The sequence below is a fragment of the Scyliorhinus canicula genome, chromosome 1 (genome assembly GCF_902713615.1).
Source record: "Scyliorhinus canicula chromosome 1, sScyCan1.1, whole genome shotgun sequence".
NCBI classification, from domain to species: Eukaryota; Metazoa; Chordata; class Chondrichthyes; order Carcharhiniformes; family Scyliorhinidae; genus Scyliorhinus; species Scyliorhinus canicula.
The window spans coordinates 47,900,916-47,922,873 of record NC_052146.1 but is presented as its reverse complement, the minus strand read 5'-3'; the positions used below and the strand labels follow the sequence as shown (position 1 = coordinate 47,922,873).

The following is a 21,958-nucleotide window of genomic DNA, read 5'->3' as shown; positions in this document are numbered from 1 at the left end:
TTTCACAGTAACTTCATTGAAGCCTACTCGTGACAATAAGCGATTTTCATTTCATTTCAGTGACGAGACCACCTTCTCCCTAATATTCTGCAGCCATAGAGGAAATGACTCTGAATGGCTTTAGAACATGGAAGAACCAAATGTGTGACTTAATACAGTTTAATGAGTTTAAACACTCAACCTGGAGATGCTGACACTTGGATTTTTTCTAAAAATTTATTGAAGGACTGACTGTACTTCCAAAAACACGCTTTTGCTGAAATCCATAGATTTCAGGAGTACTAAAAGAGCAGTTTGTGATTATTCTCTTTAGTCTGCATTTGTTTTGACAGCACGGCTCTGTTGTTATTGTTGTTCCCAGCCAGTTGATTCACTGATTACGTTTAGGTGAGAGATTAGGTCAATTTGAGAATTGGTCATTAGCTGCAACCTTGCTGAACAGTGAGCTGTCGATCATTACTTGCCAGTCAGTGCACTTCCCAGACTGAGGGGAGCTTTAAAGGGTGCTGGGCCTTGCAGAGAAACGGTGCATCACTAGGGGGCAGACTTGTTGCATCCTCACGCCATGTCCAACTGTAAGTGAATAGAATAGAGGGTGATGGCCTCTGTGCCAGTATTCATAACGGAAGCAGTTATGATTTTACTGTATGTAATGCGCAGAGAAAATATCCCCAGTTCGTTCAAACAATGCTAATGCTAAGATGTTTGAACACATTTAATTAGAGGTAAACATAATGTTCATATTGTGTCTATTGTGATGTTTGCCTTTTAAAAACAAATGACTGCAGTTTCCAATCAAAAGGTAACATTTTGTTTCATGTCTTTGTTTTTTAACCTATAATATTACAAAATCGTTGGGGGAAGTTGTTTCCCAAATCTAATTATTTAGATCAGATTCATACAGTAAAGGTATTGTAATATTTATAGTCAAGGACTACAGCCTAGAGATTTAAGTTCAAGTTCTATTGTGACAATTAGTGAGTGAATTCAGTAAGTTTGAGAATTTGTGGGTGCCCGTGACCTCTTGGGAGGAGAAGAGTGCACGCAACTCTTATTCTGGCCTACACGTGACTCCAGTCCAACATGCCAGGTGTGCCACCACTTCAGAACAACAGGAGATGAGCAATAAACCTGCCCTTGCTAGAACCACCTGCAGGCTGAGAACCATTAAGATGCAGCCCGTGAGTTTATTAGCTGATTTTTATGAAGTACGGTGTAGCTAATGTTTATGGCTCTTCTACCATCTTATTTCCTATTGGTGAATGGAAGGGATTTCGCCATTTAGTGCAAGCTTCCTCCAATTTGATCAGTTGCATTAGTAGATAAGTATTTACTGTTCGGAAGGTTTCTTCTTGAATTTTCTGCTCAAAGGCAGGTCTAACCCACGGCGTCACAAACTCCATTCAGGGCAGGCCCTGAATCTCTCTGTCTTTCTCCTTCTCTCGCTCTCTCCCTATTTCCCCCACCCCCACCACAGAGTCTGGGTTGCAGTGGCAATTTACATTTTCATACATGTAACCTGGATCTATGAGTGGTGATGGTAGAGGCTCCAATCTAATTCCGTCATGTGACAGACCAGAAATCCCTCCTGCTCTTACCACCTGCCATTGGTGTATTTGGAAGTTGCTACTCAACCGTTGGCCACATTATGAGCACACTAGCCGTCAAGTCTTGGGAGTGGAACGTGAATCTGGAGCATTCTGGCTCGAAGGCAGGGCTGCTACCCGTTACCTGACTTTTCATGTATTTCGAGAATTTTGTCAGATACCTCCATTAATTAAACTTTGGTTGTGAACTTTTCATTCCAGCTACCTTTCATTCCGGGAGCGTGCTTCTTGATCCCACCTGCATGAGACCCCCCCCCCCTCCCTGTCTGTCTTTGGAGAGTGGGGAAGGCCTTTGTCCACTATGGGCGGGCAGTGTGCCTCGTATGTCTGCTTTATGGCGATGGGAGAGTCCTGCAGCGGGCAGGTGTAGGGGGGAGGAGGGTGGTAGTGGTATTCACAGAAATCGTTACTCACTTGCAAGTGGTGGAGAGCAATCCTTGCACATCTCGGGGCAGGGGTGACCCCTACCCACCTGTAGCTTGGGGACCCTCACCCAGCGATTTAAATTTTAATTGTTTAGGCAATATGTGAGGCAGCTTAATATTGTTTAAACCTTTCAAATTTAGATGCATGTAATGTAAGCATGTCCAGGATGTCCAAGGAGCTTTCGGGCACTGTCGGTTCCTGTTTGACACTGCATGCATCAACATATGGTGTCAAACAAGTGGCGTGAGAATTCCTCATCCCAGATGGTGCCTCGTGAGTTCTCTTGCTCAGGCCTTTGTATGGATGCATGAATAATCTGAACCGTTGAAATATAAGATGACTTAACACTTCCTTTTAACTGGAGTGTAACGGCACCGAGCACCAGAAGAACTTGGTATTACAGCTTCAAGTCATAGTTATAGACTGCTCAAGAAGTATTATCTCTTCACAGGGCACACTCATCCAGCATCTGAAGGAGCACATTCTCCATGGCAACATGAGCAGCAGTGATGTCATTATCTACTACTCTACAGTAAGTACAGATTGTTGTGTGCATAAATAATGCACAGAATGGGAAGATTCATCGTCTTCCCGGTTCTTTGAGCACAAATAAATCTTTGCAGTTGTCAAAGCTTTGTCATTTCATTTGCATAGCCAAGGGCAGCGAGGCCCTTTCGGTAAAACACAAATGATTGCGCTTAAATATGTTTTCATTTCATTGGAGGGAGGGGTGTTTAATTGACCATGAAATGAAAAGGGTGGGATATCCAGGTGAAACCGAGCTGGCCCGATGCTATTATAGCTTGACCATGCTTCCTGTACAGTACATGTTAATGCATGTCATTTCCTCCTCCTGCATTAACTCTATACAGAGCTGTGCAATCAATTGTCAGACCTTGCTCTTTGTTCTTGCTCATGCACTCACATGTAAATCTGAGGTTATATAATGATGCTTAATTCCATGTATTTTTTTTTTCTCCACCTTAGTCTGGGCAGATTTTATTACTCTCGTTCTTTTGATCTTTACCGTCTTGCATTAAAAAAAAATCCTTCTTTCCTTTCCTCAGTCCCTAGTTCTTTGTTATTCCCTAACTTTGAGAACCGTCCTTTGCGGAACCTTGACATCTGATTGTCCATTCACGCGTGAGCACGGAGAGCTCTGGCGCTGACTTGCCCAATTCCTTTTGGGAACTGGGAAATCGTGTGAACTGGACGGCCCCGATAAAGATTTGCCCACCTCTGTTCCTCCTCTGAAAACCAGACGTTTTTACAGTATTGGGGGTACTGTGACTCCTTTGCTTCTGTGCTTCTCGCTGTGTGCTTCACCTCGTTCCTTTTTCTTTTGGTCTTCTCACCAGCTGAGCTGCATTTTTTGTTTCTGAGATCTTGTCTCTCAGCTCCCGCCGAGGGCACTGTTTCATCCTACGTGAAAAGCAAGTTTCAAATTTCTCAAAGGAAAATTGCACCCTCAACATTGTTTTATCTCAGTTCTGAAAGGAGCTGGAAACACTTTCAAAAGTCTCGAGTGGACCGTGCCATTTTTATGGCTGTGTTCAGCATCGAACTCGTGAATCCCCACAGGGATGGGGACATGGATGATCTAAAAATATTGTTCTGTTGAACGTTTCACGCAGGGATGTAAAGGGCTGATATACCAGATGGAGCAATGTGTTGTGTCTTTGACTCCATCTAGTAGACACATGGGCTTTGCTGCAAATTCATCCAGTCTTTTTAGAGCAACCAAACTGCTGTATTTTAAAAACCTATTATAAATGATCTTTGGCCTTGTTCTTGCACAAAGTGCAGCATATAAAAATGACAGAGTAAGTGAACCTAATTAATCATTTTGATTTACTTCACTAAAGGCTTGTTTGCGGAACCCCCTCTCCCTGGCTGCTTGATTATGTGGTGAAACCTCTTGGACGTTTCTGTTTATGTACTTAAATCATTCCAGTGACACAGTTGACGATGTAATTACCTCAGCATTTCCATCTCTCAGTAAATATATTTAAAAAAACATCTTTATTATTTTCTCTCTCTCTCTCTCTCTGCATCATTACTGCTGTTTTTTAAAATTCATTTACAGGATTTGGGCGTCGCTGGTCAGGCCAGCATTTATTGCCCATCCCTAGTTGCCCTTCAGGAAATTGTGGTGAACTGCCATCTTGAACTGCTGCAGTCCTTGAGGTGTGGGTACACCCACAGTGCTGTTAGGGATGGAGTTCCAGGATGTTGCTCCAGCGACCGTGAAGGAGCGGCAATATCTTTCCAAGTCAGGGAGTGAATCAGATCATTGATGAAGCAGCTGAAGATGGTTGGGCCTAAGATACTACCCTGAGGAACTCCTGCAGTGATGTCCTGCAGCTGAGAGGATTGACCTCCAACCATCACAACCATCTTCCTTTGTACCAGATATGACTCCAACCAGCAGAGAGTCTCTTCCCCCCCCCCCTCCCCCCCCCCTCCACACACACACACAAACATTCCCATTGATTCCAGTTTAGCTAGGGCTCCATGATGTCATTGTTGCTCGTTCTGGGTGAGTGTGCTTAACACTCACCTTGGCTCTGTTTCTTGTTCTAAGCTCTAGAGTTGCCAGGTGCCGTTAAGACACCGCCACAAGCTTCAAGGTGAAGTTCAAAGCAATAAAACCGTACACCAATTAGTAATTCCAAACAACTAGAGTTTATTATAATCCAATTACAATAACTACCCTTGCACATGCTAAAGGATTAAACTTACTCCTACCGCTAAACAACTAATACTTACCTTGGAGGAACTGCTGGGTCAGGGAACAAGGCCTCTTGCTCTGCTCTGGTCTGCAGACTTCGGATTGTTATCAATTGCAAAGGGTGTCAGGAGTGCCTATTTCTGGTAGCGGTCATCGTTAGGCACTTACTTGTTCGTGGCTGCTGCTCGACGGCTGGAGTAGAAGACAGGAGCCCGGAGACAGGAGACTGAACCATGTGTGGGACCTTTCTTTTATAGGTCCCAGGGGGTCCGCGCCCCTTTGGGCGGGCTCCCTTACCTGCTTGGAATCGATTGGGTCTCTTCCCAATCGATATGTTTGATCCTCCAATCATAGGGCAGTTCCTTGGTTGCTGGGGCGGTTCTTGGGACCTATTGTTTTGGGCTTCTCTGGCGCCACTGGGTCTGGCCTTCCATAGAATGTATCGATTTGTGCTTAACTTGTGTCCATTGTATCTGGGACTCGCCCGGTATTGCCTCATTAGTATGTTAACGGGTTTTCTTTCACAGTGCTGTCTGGTCTCTGCAGCAGTGAAAACCGGTTTCTGCAGTCGTCCCAATACACAATCGCCTTGCAAGCTGCTTGCTTTCCAACATGTCCATTTTCCCTGCATTCCTTGCAATCTTCCATTTTGTGTTGGGCAGTGGCCACCCCAGGTGGCTACATCATACTCCGTCAAATGCTGCCTTGATGTCAAGGGCAATCACTCTCACCTCACCTCTGGCATTCAGCTCTTTTGTCTAAGTTTGAACCAAGGCTGTAATAAGGTCAGGAGCTGAGTGACCTTGGCGGAACCCAAACTGAGTGTCCGTGAGCAGGTTATTGCTGAGTAAGTGCAGCTTGATATCACTGTTAATGACCCCTTCCATCACTTTGCTGATGATGGAAAGTACGCTGATAGGGTGGTAATTGGCTGGGTTGGATTTGTCCTGTTTCTTGTGTACAGGACACACGTGGGCAATTTTCCATATTGCCGGGTAGATGCCAGTGTTGCAGCTGTACTGAAACAAATTAGCTAAGGGTGCTGCAAGTTCTGGAGCACAGGTCTTCAGTACTATTGCTGGGGTATTGTCAGAGCCCATAGCCTTTGCAGTAACCAGTGCCTTCAACTGTTTCGTGATATCACGTGGAGCGTATCGTATTGGCTGAAGACTGACATCTGTGATGCTGGGGATCTCCCGAGGAGACTGAGATGGATCATCCACTCAGCACTTCTGGCTGAAGATTGTTGCAAATGCCTCGGCCTTGTCTTCTGCACATTTGTACTGGGCTCCTCCATCATTGAGGATGGGGATATTTGTGGAGCCTCCTCCTCCAGTGAGTTGTTTAATTGACCACCACCGTTCACAGCTGGATGAGGTAGGACTACAGAGCTTAGATCTGATACGTTTGTTGTGGAATTGCTTAGCACTGTCTATTACTTGATGCTTATGCTGTTTGGCACACAAGTAGTCCTGTGTTGTAGCTTCACCAAATCAGCACCTCATTTTTCAACATGCCTGATGTTGCTCCTGGCATGCTCTCCTGCACTCTTCATTGAACCAGGGTTGATCCCTGGTAGAGTGGGGGATATGCCGGGCCATGAGGTTGCAGATTGTGGTTGAATACAATTCTGCTGCTGCTGATGGCTCCATGCGCCTCATGGATGCCCAGTCTTGAGTTTCTAGATATGTTCAAAAGTTTAGCACGGTGGTAGTGCCACACAACATGATGGAGGGTATCCTCAATGTGAAGATGGGACTTGGTCTCTACAAGGACTGTGTCGTGGTCACTTCTACTGATACTGTCATGGACAGATGCATCTGCAGCAGGCAGGTTGGTGAGGGTGAGGTTAAGTATGTTTTTGCCTCTTGGTTCGCTCACCACCTTCTGCAGCCCCAGTCTAGCAGCTATGTCCTTTAGGACCTGGACCTCTGTCTGCGGTGGTACTACCGAGCCACTCTTGGTGATGGACATTGAAGTCTCCCACCCAGAGCATATTCTGTGCCCTTGGCACCCTCGGTGCCTCCTCCAAGTGGTGTTCAACATTGAGGAGTACTGATTCATCAGCTAACGGTGGCTGATATGTGGTTTCCTTGCCCATGTTTAACCTGAAGCCATGAGACTTCATGGGGTCCAGAGTCTATGTTGGGGACTCCCATGGCAACTCTCTCCTGACTGTAATAATAATAATAATAAACTTTTATTGTCACAATTATGAAGTCACTGTGAAATGTCCCTAGTCTCCACATTCCGGTGCCTGTTTGGGTAAGCTGGTACGGGAATTGAACCCGCGCTGCTGGCCTTGTTCTGCATCACAAACCAGTTGTCTAGCCCACTGAGCTAAACCACCACTGTGCCGCCGCCTCTGCTGGGTCTGTACTGCCGGTGAGACAGAAGATGAGCCATTTATCAGGTGTTGTTATTATGTCAGTTTAAATGCAAGTTATGTGCTAAATTGTAAGATGTAGGGTTTCGATGTAAAAAACACTGCTAATTTAAAAAAACCTGTAAGGTCAACTTTTTAAATTTCCACGGTCCTCCGTTGTGCTTGACCTACAAAGTACAAATAATTAGTGTTTATGAATCAAGCAAAACTTATTTAGCAAAATTTGTGCTTAACAAGAAGCAGTGAAGATAACAAAGATGTTTCTCATCTCTCAAGATCCCAGGATCTTGCTGTTGTCAGCGCAGTGTCTCTTCTCCATTGTCTTTGAAATGATGTTGAACTGTGTCCAGAACAGTCATATCCCAGAAGCCGTGGTATCACTGTGCCAAGGAGGATTAAGATTTCTCAACATTTATCCCCCAGACTCTAATTATTCAGCATTTCCCTTTTTCGGAGATGGTCCAAATTCACCCCTCCTATCGGCTATAAGATGAAAGTCACCTTGTGATACCCCACATTTGCAACACCTGCTTAATGGGTCGTAAACCGAGACACAGTTTCTGATTTCTTACTGCTTCAGACTCCGGAAGTTTACGTTCCATCCCAAACAAATCAATTTTTCTTTCCAGGCACAGGGAAGCTATAAATAAAGTCACATTCTCTTGTCCACAAATTTTGATCCAAGCCCCTCACTAAAGCTATTAAAAACAACAGTTAAGACCACGTCCTATCATAATAGAGAATAAAGCTTCCCCTCTGGCATGGACCAATTAAAGCAATAAATAATCTGTTTAAACACAAGCTATCATCTGAAGTTCACAATATTTTAGCCATTCCTTCAACTAAAAAAACCTGATTGTCTTGTGGCTATTGTAGTGATCCCTGTACATCAATATACATGATCAATATGTGTAATGCTAGTACAGGCAATCGAACACTAGATGTCTCACTATCAGGAACTATATAAATAACTTTCCTGCTCTTTCTGAAGGAGTGTGTATCAGGAGTGCAGAGAGAACAGACAAAGGAAAGGTCGACAGAGAAGTTATCAGTTATCAAAGTACTGTATTATATAATTTAATTAGTTATCTCTACAATTGTTTCTTTGTTTTGCTAGTTGAGTATTAAGTAAAAAGAACTCCCAATATTTATTTATATTGCTCAATAAATTAGTTTATCCTTGCAAGAAGACTACTGCTCATTTCAACAACTTGGCTGGTTTAAAAGAGTAATATATATATTACACAAAGTAATATGACAGCCATGAAGACAGCATACAGCTGCTGCAACCCCAGGCTCAAAGGAGCTAGGTAATAAAACAATGTTTCTTCACAAGGAGCTACTTTCCTGTTGCCCAACTATTGTGAACCGTCTAACCGAAAGTCAAACTGAACCATTTAATTTCAACTGTGGTTATGGAATAAGATCCATCAATATTGCATTCTAAAAATGAGCAGATTTATCAAAATCGTTCAAAGTGATAGCTGGTTGGTGCTTATGACACGCAATCCTCTGCAATTCTGCCTGATATTTTATAGATCCGAGAAACCAGTAGGATCAAATTGTGGAATTTTCAGTTTTCAATTGCACCTTCTAGTAATGTCACCTAATATTTGAGTCAAAATCCATGTTCTATTTTCCAGATTGGCTGGATGATGTGGAACTGGCTCATATCAGCACTAGCTACAGGAGCCTCTGTTGTTCTATATGATGGATCTCCTCTTGTTCCCTCTCCAAACGTATTATGGGACTTGGTCGACAAGCTTGGGTAAGATTTTGTTTTGCTGTGACAGCTTGCAACGATATAAAGGGATGGCATGAAATAGATCAGAACAGTGTTCCGGTAAAATATGGAGGTTAAAATTGTTTATAAAATCCTTTACCGGACACATTGTGGAAAATACCCAAAGCCAGCCAATTTCCATCAACGTGTTCTTGGAAACGATGGAGGTACTTTCTGATGGGCTTTGGGTGCAGTGCCATGAGTTCTATGTGGAATTAAATGGGGCGGCACAGTGGTTAGCACTGCTGCTTCACGGTTCCAGGGCCCCGGGTTCAATTCCAGCCTCGGGTGACTGCCTGTGTTGAGTTTGCACTTCCTCTCCGTGTATGCGTGAGTTTCCTCCGGGTGCTCCGGTTTCCTCCCACAATCCAAAGATGTAGGTGGATTGGCCTTGCTAAATTGCCCCTTAGTGTCCAAAAGGGTAGGTGGGTTTACTGGGTAGAGTGGAGGTCTGGGCTTGGGTAGGGTGCTCCTTCCAAGGGTTCGTGTGGACTCGATGGGCCGAATGATCTCCTTCTGCACTATAAATTCTAAGATTTTATGATTCGAAATGTGAATCTAATTGAAATGCATTCTGTAAGCATGTTTTATATTTGGTGGCATCGAGAGTTCACATTTACGATAGGCAACATTGCATCAAACGTGAGTTCCAAGAAAAATTTTGTTTTCCAAACCACAAACACAGTCTGACTGTACAGTCTGACTGTGATAATCTTGCAATGAGGTTTTGTTGGTCCTTTTCCTCAATTAACAGACGGATGGTGTAAAGGAAAGTGGTGAAGGCGTGGTGGAGGAAGACTATACTCCACCAAATGGATTCCTGGTGCAGAAGTGGTTTTAGAAGAAAGGAGCTGGCAGAGCAATAAACGTTTCCTGTGGCACAGGGAAAGATGGCGGAGAGCATGTGGTCGGCCCCATCTCAATGGTCGATGGAGCTGCGGGTGGACTTCCTGAATGAGAAGTTCAGTCAGCAGAGAAGAGAAGCTCTGGAGGACCTGGCAAAGACAGAAGACCTCTGCTGAAAGCGGAGAATGATCATGTGCAGCTGAGGTTGGAGACCCAAAGTCAGGTGATGCAGAAGGTGGGGGAGCATGGGGAGCAGCTTAACTTCATTTGTGGCCGAAATCAGGTTGTTGTAGGATACCCAGAAGCGTCTCAAGGAGAAAATGGAGGATCTGGAGAACCGCTCCCGGAGACAGTTTGAGGATTGTGGGGTTGCCAGAGGGCATTGAGGGAGTGGGCGCTGGCTTTTATGGAGAAGCTGCTGAGGGAGGGGGCCTTCGACCGGTCCCTGGAGGTGGATCGGGCGCTGATCAGGAAGCCGCAGGTGAACGAGCCGTCGAGGGTGATGGTGGTGAGGTTGCACCAATTCCTTGATAAGGAAAGAATCTTGAAGTGGGCCAGGCAGACGAGGAGATGTACCTGGAAGGTAATGAGCTCCGGGTATATCAGGACCTGGGTGCTGACCTTGCCAAGAGGAGAGCGGGTTTCAACAAGTAAAATCTGCCGCCTTTAAGAAGGAGGTGAAGTTCAGGATCTTGTACCCGGCCGGCCTCTGGGTGACCCACAATGGTCGTGCGTATTACTTTGGAGCACTGGAGGAGTTTGTTAGAGACCATAGACTGGCAGGAGAAGGAGGACATTGAACTCTGGAGGAGGTGTTTGGGGATGTTGGTTGTCTCTGCGCCCCTTGCTGGGAGTTTGGGGTTTTCTTCTTTTTCTTTTGGCTGTTATTTGTTGTTATTTTCCTGTTTCTCTGGGTGGGGTTGGTCGGTGGAGAAAACCTTTTTTCCACTCGGGGTTATTTGATGAGATGCTGGAGCGCCATGTTGGGTGAGTACACCCTTTTCTTTCCCCTCCCATGTGGTGTTCTCCTTTTTTCTCTTCCTTTCTTATTGTTATTGTTGTTTGCACTGGGGGAGTGTGTGAACTTGGGGGGGGGTTGGGGGGCAGAATCAGTGGGGGTAGGATGTTAGGCCCCATGGGAGGGTGCTGCCGGGCTAGCTGGGCGGGCTAGTTCATGGGAGCGCAGTAGGGGGTGAGCAGATGATTACTCAGGTGATTGGGTGGGGGGGGGGGGGAGACAGCTGACAGGGATGGAGCTGTTGAAGTACGATATGGGGGGGGGGGTTGATGGCGGTGGACATCAGAGGGCGGGCCTGGAGGGTTGCATGACGCGGGCCGGGGAGTGCCCCAAGAGGGGCTATGGCTGATCGGTGGGAGGGAGGAAGGGGTATCCCCTGACCAGGCTGATCACATGGAATGTGAGAGGGCTAAATGGGCCGGTCAAGAGATCCTGCATGCGTATTTGAGGAATTTAAAGGCGGATGTGGCATTCTTTCAGGAAACAGACCTGAAGATCGGGGATCAGACCAGACTAAGGAAAGGGTGGGTAGGTCAGGTCTTTGACTGAGGATTACATATGAAGACGCGTGGGTTGGCGGTCCTAATAAATACGCAGATAGCATTTGAGGTGGGGAATATAGTAGCAGTCTCGGGGAAGGTTCATAATGGTGAGTGGGAAATTGGAGGGGATGCCGGTGGTCCCAGTGAACGTTTATTCCCCAAATTGGGGCGATGTTGAATTCAAACGGCTGGTGCTGGGGAAGATCCTGGATCTGGACTCGCACTGACTGATAATGGCGGGGGGGATTTTAATACAGTTACTGAGCCGAAATTAGATCGGTCGAGTCTGAAGTCAGGGAGGGTATCGCCGGTGGCCAGAAAGGGTTTATGGAGCGCATTGGAGGAGTGGACCCGTGGAGATTTGGGAGACCGAGGGTGAAGGAATTTTCATTCTTCTCCCATGTACATAGGGTGTACTCCCGGATTGACTACTTTGTGATGGATAGGAGTTTGTTGGCGGGGGTGGTTGGTTCGGAGTAGCCTCAGATTGTGATCTTGGGCCATGCGTCTCATTGGGTCAGATGGAATTTGGACTGATACCTACGGGTAAGGCGGTAGGATAGCTGAGGAAGGCCGGGGGGGTGCAGTCTATGAATATGGGGAAAAGGCGAGTTGGATGTTTGAGGTGAAGGAGAGGAGGGGAAATATGGTCTTGGAACCGATGGGGGTCAATGGGGTATTTAAGGACTTTACAAGAGGCTGTATGATTCGGAAACCCTGGCTGGTTTGGAGGGTTTGAGGTTTTTTTTTAAAGATGGGTTGGAGTTCCCCAAGGTGGAGGAGCACCCGGTGGAGGGGCTGGGAGCGGCCATTAGATTGTTGGAGGTGGTGGTGGGTATGGGGGCGGAGAAGGCCCCGGGTCTGGATGGCTTCCTGGTGGAATTTTATAAAAGCTTTTCTGTGGACTTGGGGCCTCTGCTGGTATGGGCATTAAATGAGGCAAAGGAGGAGGAGCTGCCCCCCCCCCCCCCCCCCCCAGCCACCCCACCTTGTCGCAGGCCTCGATTTCCTTAATTTTAAAGAAGGATAAGGACCCAGTGCAGTGTGGGTCCTACCGCCCAATTTCATTGCTGAATGTGGATGCCAAGTTGCTGGCTAAGATCTTGGCCTCACGGATTGCGGACTGTGCGCCGAGCATGATGGGGGAAGACCAGATGGGGTTCGTAAAGGGGAGGCATCTGTTCGCCAACAAAGGCATTTTGTTAAACATTGTCATAATGCCTCCAGTGGGACGAAATGAAGGTAGCGGTCGCTATGGACACAGAGAAGGCTTTTGACCGGGTGGAGTGGGTTACTTGTGGGGGGTACTGGGGCAGTTTTTGTTTGGGTAGGGGTTTGTGGATTGGGTCCGGCTGTTGTACCGGGCGACGGCAGCGAGTGTGCGGACGAACCAGGTGAGTTTGGGCTATTTTAGGTTGCATCGTGGGACGAGGCAAGAAGTCCACTCTCCCTGCTGTTTTTTGCCTTGGCGATAGAACCATTGGCAATGGCACTTAGAGCGTCAAGGAGTTGGGGGGGGGGGGGGGGGGGGGGAGCAGCAGTGGAGCATACGGTTTCACTGTATGCGGACGATTTATTGCTCTGTATATCGAACCCACTGAAAGGTTTTGGGGGATCGTGGGCATATTGGAGGAATTTGGCCAGTTCTCCGTGTACAAAGTAAACATGGGGAAGAGTGAGGTCTTACCGATCCTGGCAGGAGAGGAGGCTGGCATTCTGCCATTTAAGGTAGTGGGGCGAGTTTCTGGAATCTGGGCATCCAGGTAGCGGAGGGGTGAGATCTGTTACACAAGTTGAATCTGGCACAGGTGGTGGAGCAAATTAAGGGGGATTTTAAGAGGTGGGACGTGCTCCCTCTGTCGTTGATGGGGCGGTGCAGTCTGTGAAATGGATGGTTCTCACGAGGTTTTTATTTATGTTCCAGAACCTCCTGCTCTTTATTCCAAAGGCTTTTTTTAGGCAGGTTAATGCACTGATTTCGGGGTTTGTGTGGGTGGGTAAAGCCCCACGAATAAAGAATGTGCTGCTAGAACGTGGGCGAGGCAAGGTGAGCGGCCTGGCTCTGCCAAATTTGATGAATTATTACTGGGCAGCAAATATAGCCATGGTAAGGAACTGGGTAGTGGGGCAGGGGTCGGTATGGGAGCGGATGGAGGCAGCCTCTTGTAAGGACTCCAGCTTAGGGGTACTGTTAACAGTGCCTCTGCCATTCTATTCAGCCAGGTACTCCACAGACCCGATGGTGGTGGCAGCTCTGAGGATGTGGGGACTGTGGCGGCAGCACCTGAGGATGGAGGGGGCCTTGGTTTGGGCACCGATCTGCGGGTATCATAGGTTTGCTCTGGGTGGTTTAGACACAGGGTTCCGGAGGCGGCAGTGGGTGGAGATTGAGTGGTTTGGGGACCTATTCGTTGGGGGCCAGCTTTTCGAGCTTAGAGGGGCTGGTAGAGCAATATAAGCTGCCCAGCGGGAATGGGTTCCGATATTTGCAGGTGAGGGACTGTGAGGAAGCAAGTGCCATCCTTTCCTGTCCTGCCGCCCTGGGGTTGCAGGACAAGGTGGTGTCGAAAACAAGGGTGGGTGAGGGTAGAGTCTCGTGAGATCTACAAAGAGCTAATGGACTGTGAGGGTGCCCCAATAGGAGAAGTCAAGCGCAAGTGGGAGGACGAGCTGGGAAGGGAGGCTGTGCTGTGGGGGGAGGCTCTGAGGAGAGTGAACGCATCCTCCTCATGTGCGAGGCTTAGCCGTATTCGGTTCAAGATAGTCCACAGCGCACATACAAAGGTGGCCAGAAAGAGTAGGTATTTTGAGGGGGTAGAGGATGGGTGTGGGTGGTGCGCGATGGGCCCGCAAACCACATGTTTTGGGCCTGTCCGAAGCTGGAGGGATTCTGCCGGGGGTTTGCTGACGTTATGTCTGAGGTATTGAGGGTGAAAGCGGTCCTGAGTCCAGAGGTGGCAGTTTTTGGAGTGTTGGAAGACCCGGGAGTCCAGGGGGTGAGGGAGGCCGATGTGCTGGCCTGTGTCTCCCTGGTAGCCTGGAAGTGGATCTTGTTGGAATGGAGGGAGTTGGGGCCGCCGAAACCGGGGGTTTGGGTGAGTGACCTCGTGGAATTCCTCAGGTTGGAAAAGATCAAGTTCGCTTTGAGAGTTCTTGACGGACTGGACATACCAGTTGTGGGAGAGGGCAGAAAACGGGATCTGGAAGCACCACTAGCACTGGGAGAGATCATGGACAGCATTAGCTCCATGCAGGCGGGGAAGGCGCCGGGACCGGACGGATTCCCGGCGGACTTCTACAAAAAATTTGCGACAGCGCTGGCCCCGCACCTGCGGGAGATGTTCACAGACTCGCTAGCTAGGGGCACATTGCCACCCACGTTAGCACAGGCCTCAATCTCGCTGATACCTAAGAAAGGCAAAGACCCAACGGAATGTGGGTCATACAGACCCATATCTCTGCTGAATGCAGACGCCAAAATACTGGCCAAAATCCTAGCCAAGAGGCTAGAAGACTGTGTACCTGAGGTGGTCACAGAGGACCAGACGGGCTTTGTCAAAGGTAGACAGCTTACCGCGAACATCAGGCGCCTGCTGAACGTGATAATGACCCCCTCCGGGGAGAGAACACAAGAGGTGATCGTCTCCCTGGACGCAGAAAAGGCCTTCGACAGAGTCGAGTGGAAATACCTCATAGAGGTACTGGAGCGGTTCGGGCTTGGAACAGGGTTCACCGCTTGGGTAAAGCTCCTGTACAACGCACCCATGGCGAGTGTACAGACCAACAATACCAACTCCCAATACTTCCAGCTGCACAGGGGCACCAGACAAGGATGCCCACTGTCCCCGCTGCTGTTCGCACTAGCAATTGAACCGCTAGCAATCGCGCTCAGGGCAGCAAAAAATTGGAGGGGGATCCGAAGGGGAGGTAGAGAGCACAGAGTCTCACTCTATGCGGATGATCTGCTCCTCTATATCTCGGACCCACAAAGCAGCATGGACGGAATCATCGCGCTCCTGAAAGAGTTTGGAGCCTTCTCGGGCTACAAACTCAACATGAGCAAAAGTGAGATCTTCCCAGTACACCCGCAAGGGGGGGGGGGGGCAGCACTAAAGGGGCTGCCGTTCAATCAAGCCCGACATAAATTCCGCTACCTGGGGATCCAAATAGCCCATGACTGGAAAGGGATCCACAAATGGAACCTCACCAGCCTGACGGAGGAAGTTAAAAAGGACCTGCAAAGATGGAACACACTCCCGCTCTCCCTCGCGGGGAGAGTTCAGACGATCAAAATGAACGTACTGCCCAGGTTCCTCTTCCTGTTTAGATCCATTCCGATCTACATCCCCAAGGCCTTTTTCAAAGCGCTGGACAAACTCATCATGGCGTTCGTATGGGGGGGTAAAAATGCTAGGATCCCAAAGAAGGTCTTACAAAAAACAAAAACCAGGGGAGGGCTAGCCCTCCCGAATCTACAATTCTACCACTGGGCAGCAACAGCCGAGCGAGTAAGGGGATGGATCCAGGAGCCAGAGGCTGAGTGGGTGCGTGCGGAGGAGGCCTCCTGCATGGGAACCTCCCTCCGGGCCCTCGCCACGGCAGCACTCCCATCCCCACCCAAAAAACACTCCACCAGCCCAGTGGTGACAGCCACCCTCCAATCCTGGAACCAACTGCGGCAACAACTTGGCCTGACCAAAATGTCGAACAGGGCTCCCATCTGCAACAACCATAGGTTCACACCAGCACTGACTGACGCCACCTTCAAAAGGTGGAGGCAGGACGGGGGGACACTGACAGTCAGGGACCTATACACGGACGACAGGATCGCAACACTGGACGAACTGACAGAGAAGTTTCAGCTAGCTGGGGGGAACGAGCTACGGTACCTGCAGCTCAAAAACTTCCTACGAAAGGAGACAAGGACGTACCCACAACCGCCACGACAGACACTACTGGAAGACCTACTGGACGCAAGTATCCTAGAGAAAGGGAACTGTAGTGACATGTATGACCGACTGGTAGATAGGGACGACACCGTACTGGACGCAACAAGAAGGAAATGGGAGGACGACCTGGGGATGGAGATAGGGTGGGGACTCTGGAGCGAAGCACTGCATAGGGTCAACTCCACCTCCACGTGCGCAAGGCTCAGCCTGACGCAACTAAAAGTGGTACATAGAGCCCACTTAACAAGAACCCGTATGAGTAGGTTCTTCCCGGAGGTGGAAGACAGATGTGAACGGTGCCAAAGAGGCCCGGCCAACCACGCCCACATGTTCTGGTCTTGCCCCAGACTCGTGGAGTACTGGACAGCCTTCTTCGAGGTTATGTCCAAAGTGGTGGGAGTGAGGGTGGAGCCATGCCCGATAGTGGCGGTCTTCGGGGTTTCAGAACAGCCAGATCTATTCCTGGGGAGGAGGGCGGACGCCCTTGCCTTTGCCTCCCTGATCGCCCGCCGTAGAATCCTGTTTGGCTGGCGGTCAGCAGCACCGCCCAGAGCTGCGGATTGGCTGTCCGACCTCTCGGAATCTCTCCAAATGGAGAAAATCAAATTTGCCATCCGAGGGTCGGACGACGCCTTCCACAGAACGTGGGAGCCATTCATGCAACTGTTCCGGGACCTATTTGTGGCCAATGTACAAGAGGAAGAATAGTCGGGGGAAGGTAGCGGGAGGGGCTACAGGTTCGGTACGGGGGTTCGATGGCTAGCTAAGGCCCAAAACCAAACTAAATAAACATGTTGGGGGGGGGGGGGGGGGGGGCGGGCGCAGTTACTACTACGAAGATGCTTACCTGTAAATATGTATGTTAATTTTTGCGTGTTTGTTTGTTGTTTTTTTTCTCCTAACAATTTGTAATTTGTTCAATATAAAATATGAAAACTGAATAAAAACATTTATAAAAAAAAAAAAAGTTCGCTTTGAGAGGGACTGTGGAAGGGTTTGCCCGCAATGGAAGCCGTTCATCGAGTACTTTGAAAATAGTTAAGATAGTCAGCGGGGGCGGTAGCGGCAGGGAGGGTGGACGTTGGAGTGTTAGATATTTATTTGTTATTTTAATTCCTGTTTGTTCTTTTTTTGGTTGTGTTTGATGTACATATTTTAAACAAGGAAGGAAGTTTCTTGTCCTTGAATTGTAGCCTTTAATTGAGAATGAATCTTCAGGTTGAGGGGGTCCAAAAGCCATATCCTCTAAATCTATTTGAATAACTAGGACTGTGCACAAACAAGCACATAACAAGCATGTTATGCCATGCGAGTCTCTTCCCTTCCCCAAGTTACCACAAAGCAAACTGCCATGAAATATTATCTCAAACCATTTTGTACCAAGGCAAAAACTCACCAACATCTAGGGTAACTGTAAATGGCCGATGTGGTTCATGCATACATCTGATCTGAGCTATATTAGAGAGAAATGTACTTATTTTGCAGCTCACACTTCTAACCTTGATATTCTCTATCCAAGTATATCTAAAGAAATATAATGACAATTTCTAATTTGCATGTTAATTGTAATGCCGATACGTGGATTGTTGCCAGCCAAATCCCTTCTGTATTTTCAAGAAAATTGAATACATCGTCGTCTCTCTTGTGGCTTCAAATGATTTTTGTCTGTGATGCGATAAGTGCATTTCATATTCTGAACCAAATTCTTGTGCTCCAACTGGCCTTGGAAGTCGACAGCTGCCAGCAGATTCACAGAGCTGTTCTTGAGATGGGTATCCTTAATCCTCCGTAATTGATGTTGGTGTAAATGTTTGAACCCAAGGCAGAAGCCGGGAGGAGTATTTCAGAGAAAGCAAAAGTACAAAGTAATTGTGAAACCATTGTTTTAAGACAATTTGTTCCTCATGTTTTGTGCCTGACAAACCTGCGTAAACCACTACAAAACACTCTCTGGTATATTTGTCGAACCTTTGCTTAGACAGAGGAAGCATTGGGTGAGGTTTTAACTCTTCCCCCACTTACAGGACCATAGTTCCCCTGAGTGGCGGCAGCAAGGCAATGAATACTTTCTAAAACATTTTATTTCCTGACCTTTTGTAAATGGTGATTGCTGGAATTTTGTGTTCTGTTTTAATAAAAATGGAAATGTTCTAGTTAATACACAATGTTCCCTCTTTTGATAGAGGCAAACAGTACGGGAGGGATTTACGTGTCCCTCCAGCGGCCGGCATTGTCATGGATTGATGATGAAATTAGGCCGCTCTCGGATTTCTCCCATCCTGCCCAGGATGATGCCTGCTGCTGGCAGCACCGGAAAATCCCTGAGTGTGTTTTGCTGATTTTTGCTTCCATTTATTCTGTGGACGATGGTTTGAAAATACCTTTTTGGTGAGCGCTTTAACTGTTACACATGCCTTTTCAAATTAAAGTGAGTGTGATGTCGGCTCGAATATATATTTTGGAAACGCTGGCTTCTCATGATGAATATTGTACACTACAAATACTCATTAAAAAAAAAACGCAACATAGCCCTACTGTCAAACTCAGTTTGTAAATTTATTTTAAATATTCACTGATATAAATATTATTCTGTTTTTGCTGCTTAAAATTTTATAATGTACTGCTCTGCTATAAATGAATTAGTTACACTATTCTTGGTAACAATCTAACAGTTAGAATCCCTGCAGTGCTGAAGGAGGCCATTCTGCCCATCGAGTCTGCACTGACCCTTTAAAAGAGCACCCCATCCCCATAATCCCACCTAGCCACATGTTCTGACACTAAGGGCTAACTTTAGCATGGCCAATCATCTAATCTGCACGTCTTTGGACTGTGGGAGCAAACTGCAGCACCTGGAGGAAACCCAAACAGATACTGGGAGAAAGTCCACACAGTCACCCACTGCTGGAATTGAACCTGGATCCCTGGCCATGTGAAGCAGCAGTGCTAACCATTGTGCCACAGTGCCACTGCTGTTTGAGCTGACAGGATTATGAAGGAACTTGTATGGTCACAATAACTATTCTATATCTTAAGGTCTATGGCAATGGTGTAAAAGTTGTAAATAACTATTAAACTGTCTCAAACCAAAGATAAGTTGGCATTGATAAAGCAGGGCATGTTCAAATGACATGCTACATAAGAAATAAATCGACCAATGTATTTTGAAATTGTTTTTAACATTTTGTGAAATAACACTGCAGTAGAACAAACATTGGCAAGAACTGTATCATTTTTTTGTGAGATGGACTGTGATGCTACTGATGGGATGGGAAGTGGGGCAGGATAGAGGGAAGCAGGTTACATGTGACACTTGACCTCACTATTTTTGACGAAACTAATAAAATTTCATTTCACTGACTCTGGAGTATTATCCTTCAGCAGGACCCTTGCCAAGTGGAAAACATGAAATTGTTGCAGCTTGCAGGCAGACTGGTGTGTGGCAGGGCGAACTGATTGATATTGAAACTTGATTTCAGTGTGCTTAATTTTGAAAATAGCTTGGTGGCCAATTATTGTTCATTTTATTTTTTCACTGGGATACAACTACGAATGCTTAGAAGTTTAGCTAAATCTGCTTTATACCCATGCTGCCACAACCACAAGTTGTGTTCTATTGTTTAGTTACTATGATTTTATTTTGATTGATTGTTATACCTCTCACGAGACCTATAGAGAGGGACCGAATAGCCTCCCCGTCGGCCCCATGGAATGCAATCTCCCCTGCTGAAGGGCGACAGCCCATCAGCGGGTAACTGACTATGGATGGAAAAGCTGGCCCACAAAGGAGCCTGGGCAGAGGTCCCAGCTGGGACCTGGATTGTGACCTGTAATCAATAGTTTGCTTTAACAAATCATTTTTGTTTTACTCTTGTACCTGACACCTCTGTGACCACAAAATTGGCAAAGTTTATTCCTGGCCTTGTGACCATACGCTCTCTCTCTCTTTCCCCCCCACCCTTACATGCTTTGCTGAAAAAACACCAGGGGTGAACATGGAGAGCACCTCGGGAGGAAGTTGTAACCTGGGTAAAAGGACACTTGATGTTGTCCGGCCTGTTGACACATTACGACTCCAGCAAACCGCTGTTGGTCCCATGCGATGCCTCGCCGTACGGCATTCGTGCCGTGTTGTGTCACCGTATGGGCGATGGTAGAGAGCGGCCAATTGCATTTGAGCCCAGGTCTCTGGCCGCGGCAGAACGTAATTACACTCAGATTGAACAGGAGAGTTTAGCAGTAATATTCGGTGATAAATTTCCTCCAATATGTATAGGGACTTCACTATCATGACAACCACAAGCCATTCCACAAGTATGTATGTGGACGAATGTACGTTTGAGCATCATCTAGGGGTGTAGATTGCAAACACTGGTGTGTTGAGCAGGCTCCCGCTGCCGATGCATCCCTTCTGCCTCTTCCCAGAATGGACAAAGTTATCTCCACCCTGAATTTCATGGATGCTTTGCCAGTCACCTCTGCCCAGGTCCACGATTGGACACAGAAAGACCCGTATTGTCAAAAGCCTGCCACGTGGGAGATTAACACCGAAAGCTGCCCGATGACTTGTAGGCCTTGGTGATCAAGACGTTGGAGCTCCGTGTTGAGGACAGCATTCTTCTGTGGTGGGGCCCGCGTTGTGGGTCCGCACCAGGTCTGAGACCCCATACAATGGGATCTACACAACAGACACCCGGGTGTTTCAAAAGTGAAATGTAGCTTTGTGTGGTGGCTAGGCCTGGATGAAGAAATGGAACAGCTGACTCAACAGTGCAACGTCTGCCAAGAGCAGCAGAAACTTCTGCTCACCACGTCACTTCATCTGTAGGAAAGGCCAGGCCAGGCTTTTCCAGGGATCCACGTTACTTCTTATAGTTGAAGCGGCTGGCGGTCCACCAGATGTCACTGCATCAAGAGCGGCAATCGAGAAAATCGAGAAATCGAGAGCACATGTGGCATTCCGGAGATGTGATGATGGCACCCCATTTATCAGCAAAGAGTTCGGGGGTTTCATGGAAGGCCAAAGCGTTGTGACACATCAACCCATATCGCCAGTCCTGAAATGGGCTGGCTGAAAAGGCGGTGCAAACTTTTAAAAGTGGCCGACAGAATCTGACCTTGCGGTCCTTGGACACGGGGCTGGCTAGATTTCTATTTTGCTATCACACCATACAGCAAGCTGCGACTGGTGTAGCACCGGCAGAATTTTTAATGGGCTGACTGCTCAGGACCTGCCTCAGCCTTGCATTCCCCAATTTTGGCAGGAGGTGCGGCGGAATCAGGAGTGGCAGGATGCAGCCTAGACAGGCGAACATTGATCTGGCAGCTGAGACCAGGTGCGTTCCTGGGACAGTGAATAGGGCCTGTCTCCTACCAGGTGCGGATGTGAGAATGGACAATGAAGAAACATCTGGACCACCTAGAGCAGGAGATCAGCATTGTGCCACGCCCATCCGGAGAAACCAACTTCTAAACCTTTCACCCCTACATCAGGCAAGCTTTGGGGTGTCTCCTCCGGGAGGCCCAACACAGAGATGAGAGACATCAATGACTCCGACTCTCATATGGAGAACCAGACATTGGGTCTTTCTGATGTGGAGCAGGCCAGGGATCAGCCACAGGTGATGATATCCTTCCCAGGCGGTCGGCAGGAAAATGGTGTTCTCTGCC

General features: G+C 47.6%; 1 protein-coding gene across 1 annotated transcript in view; it reads left to right on the top strand.

Moving 5' to 3' along the window:
- Nucleotides 1-21,958, top strand: part of aacs (acetoacetyl-CoA synthetase) — a 189,721-nt gene that overhangs the window by 102,636 nt on the left and 65,127 nt on the right. The window contains exons 9-10 of the mRNA XM_038790294.1: nucleotides 2,485-2,565; nucleotides 8,794-8,918. Coding sequence (XP_038646222.1) covers nucleotides 2,485-2,565; nucleotides 8,794-8,918 — 206 coding nt within the window. The remainder of the gene's footprint in view (nucleotides 1-2,484; nucleotides 2,566-8,793; nucleotides 8,919-21,958) is intronic.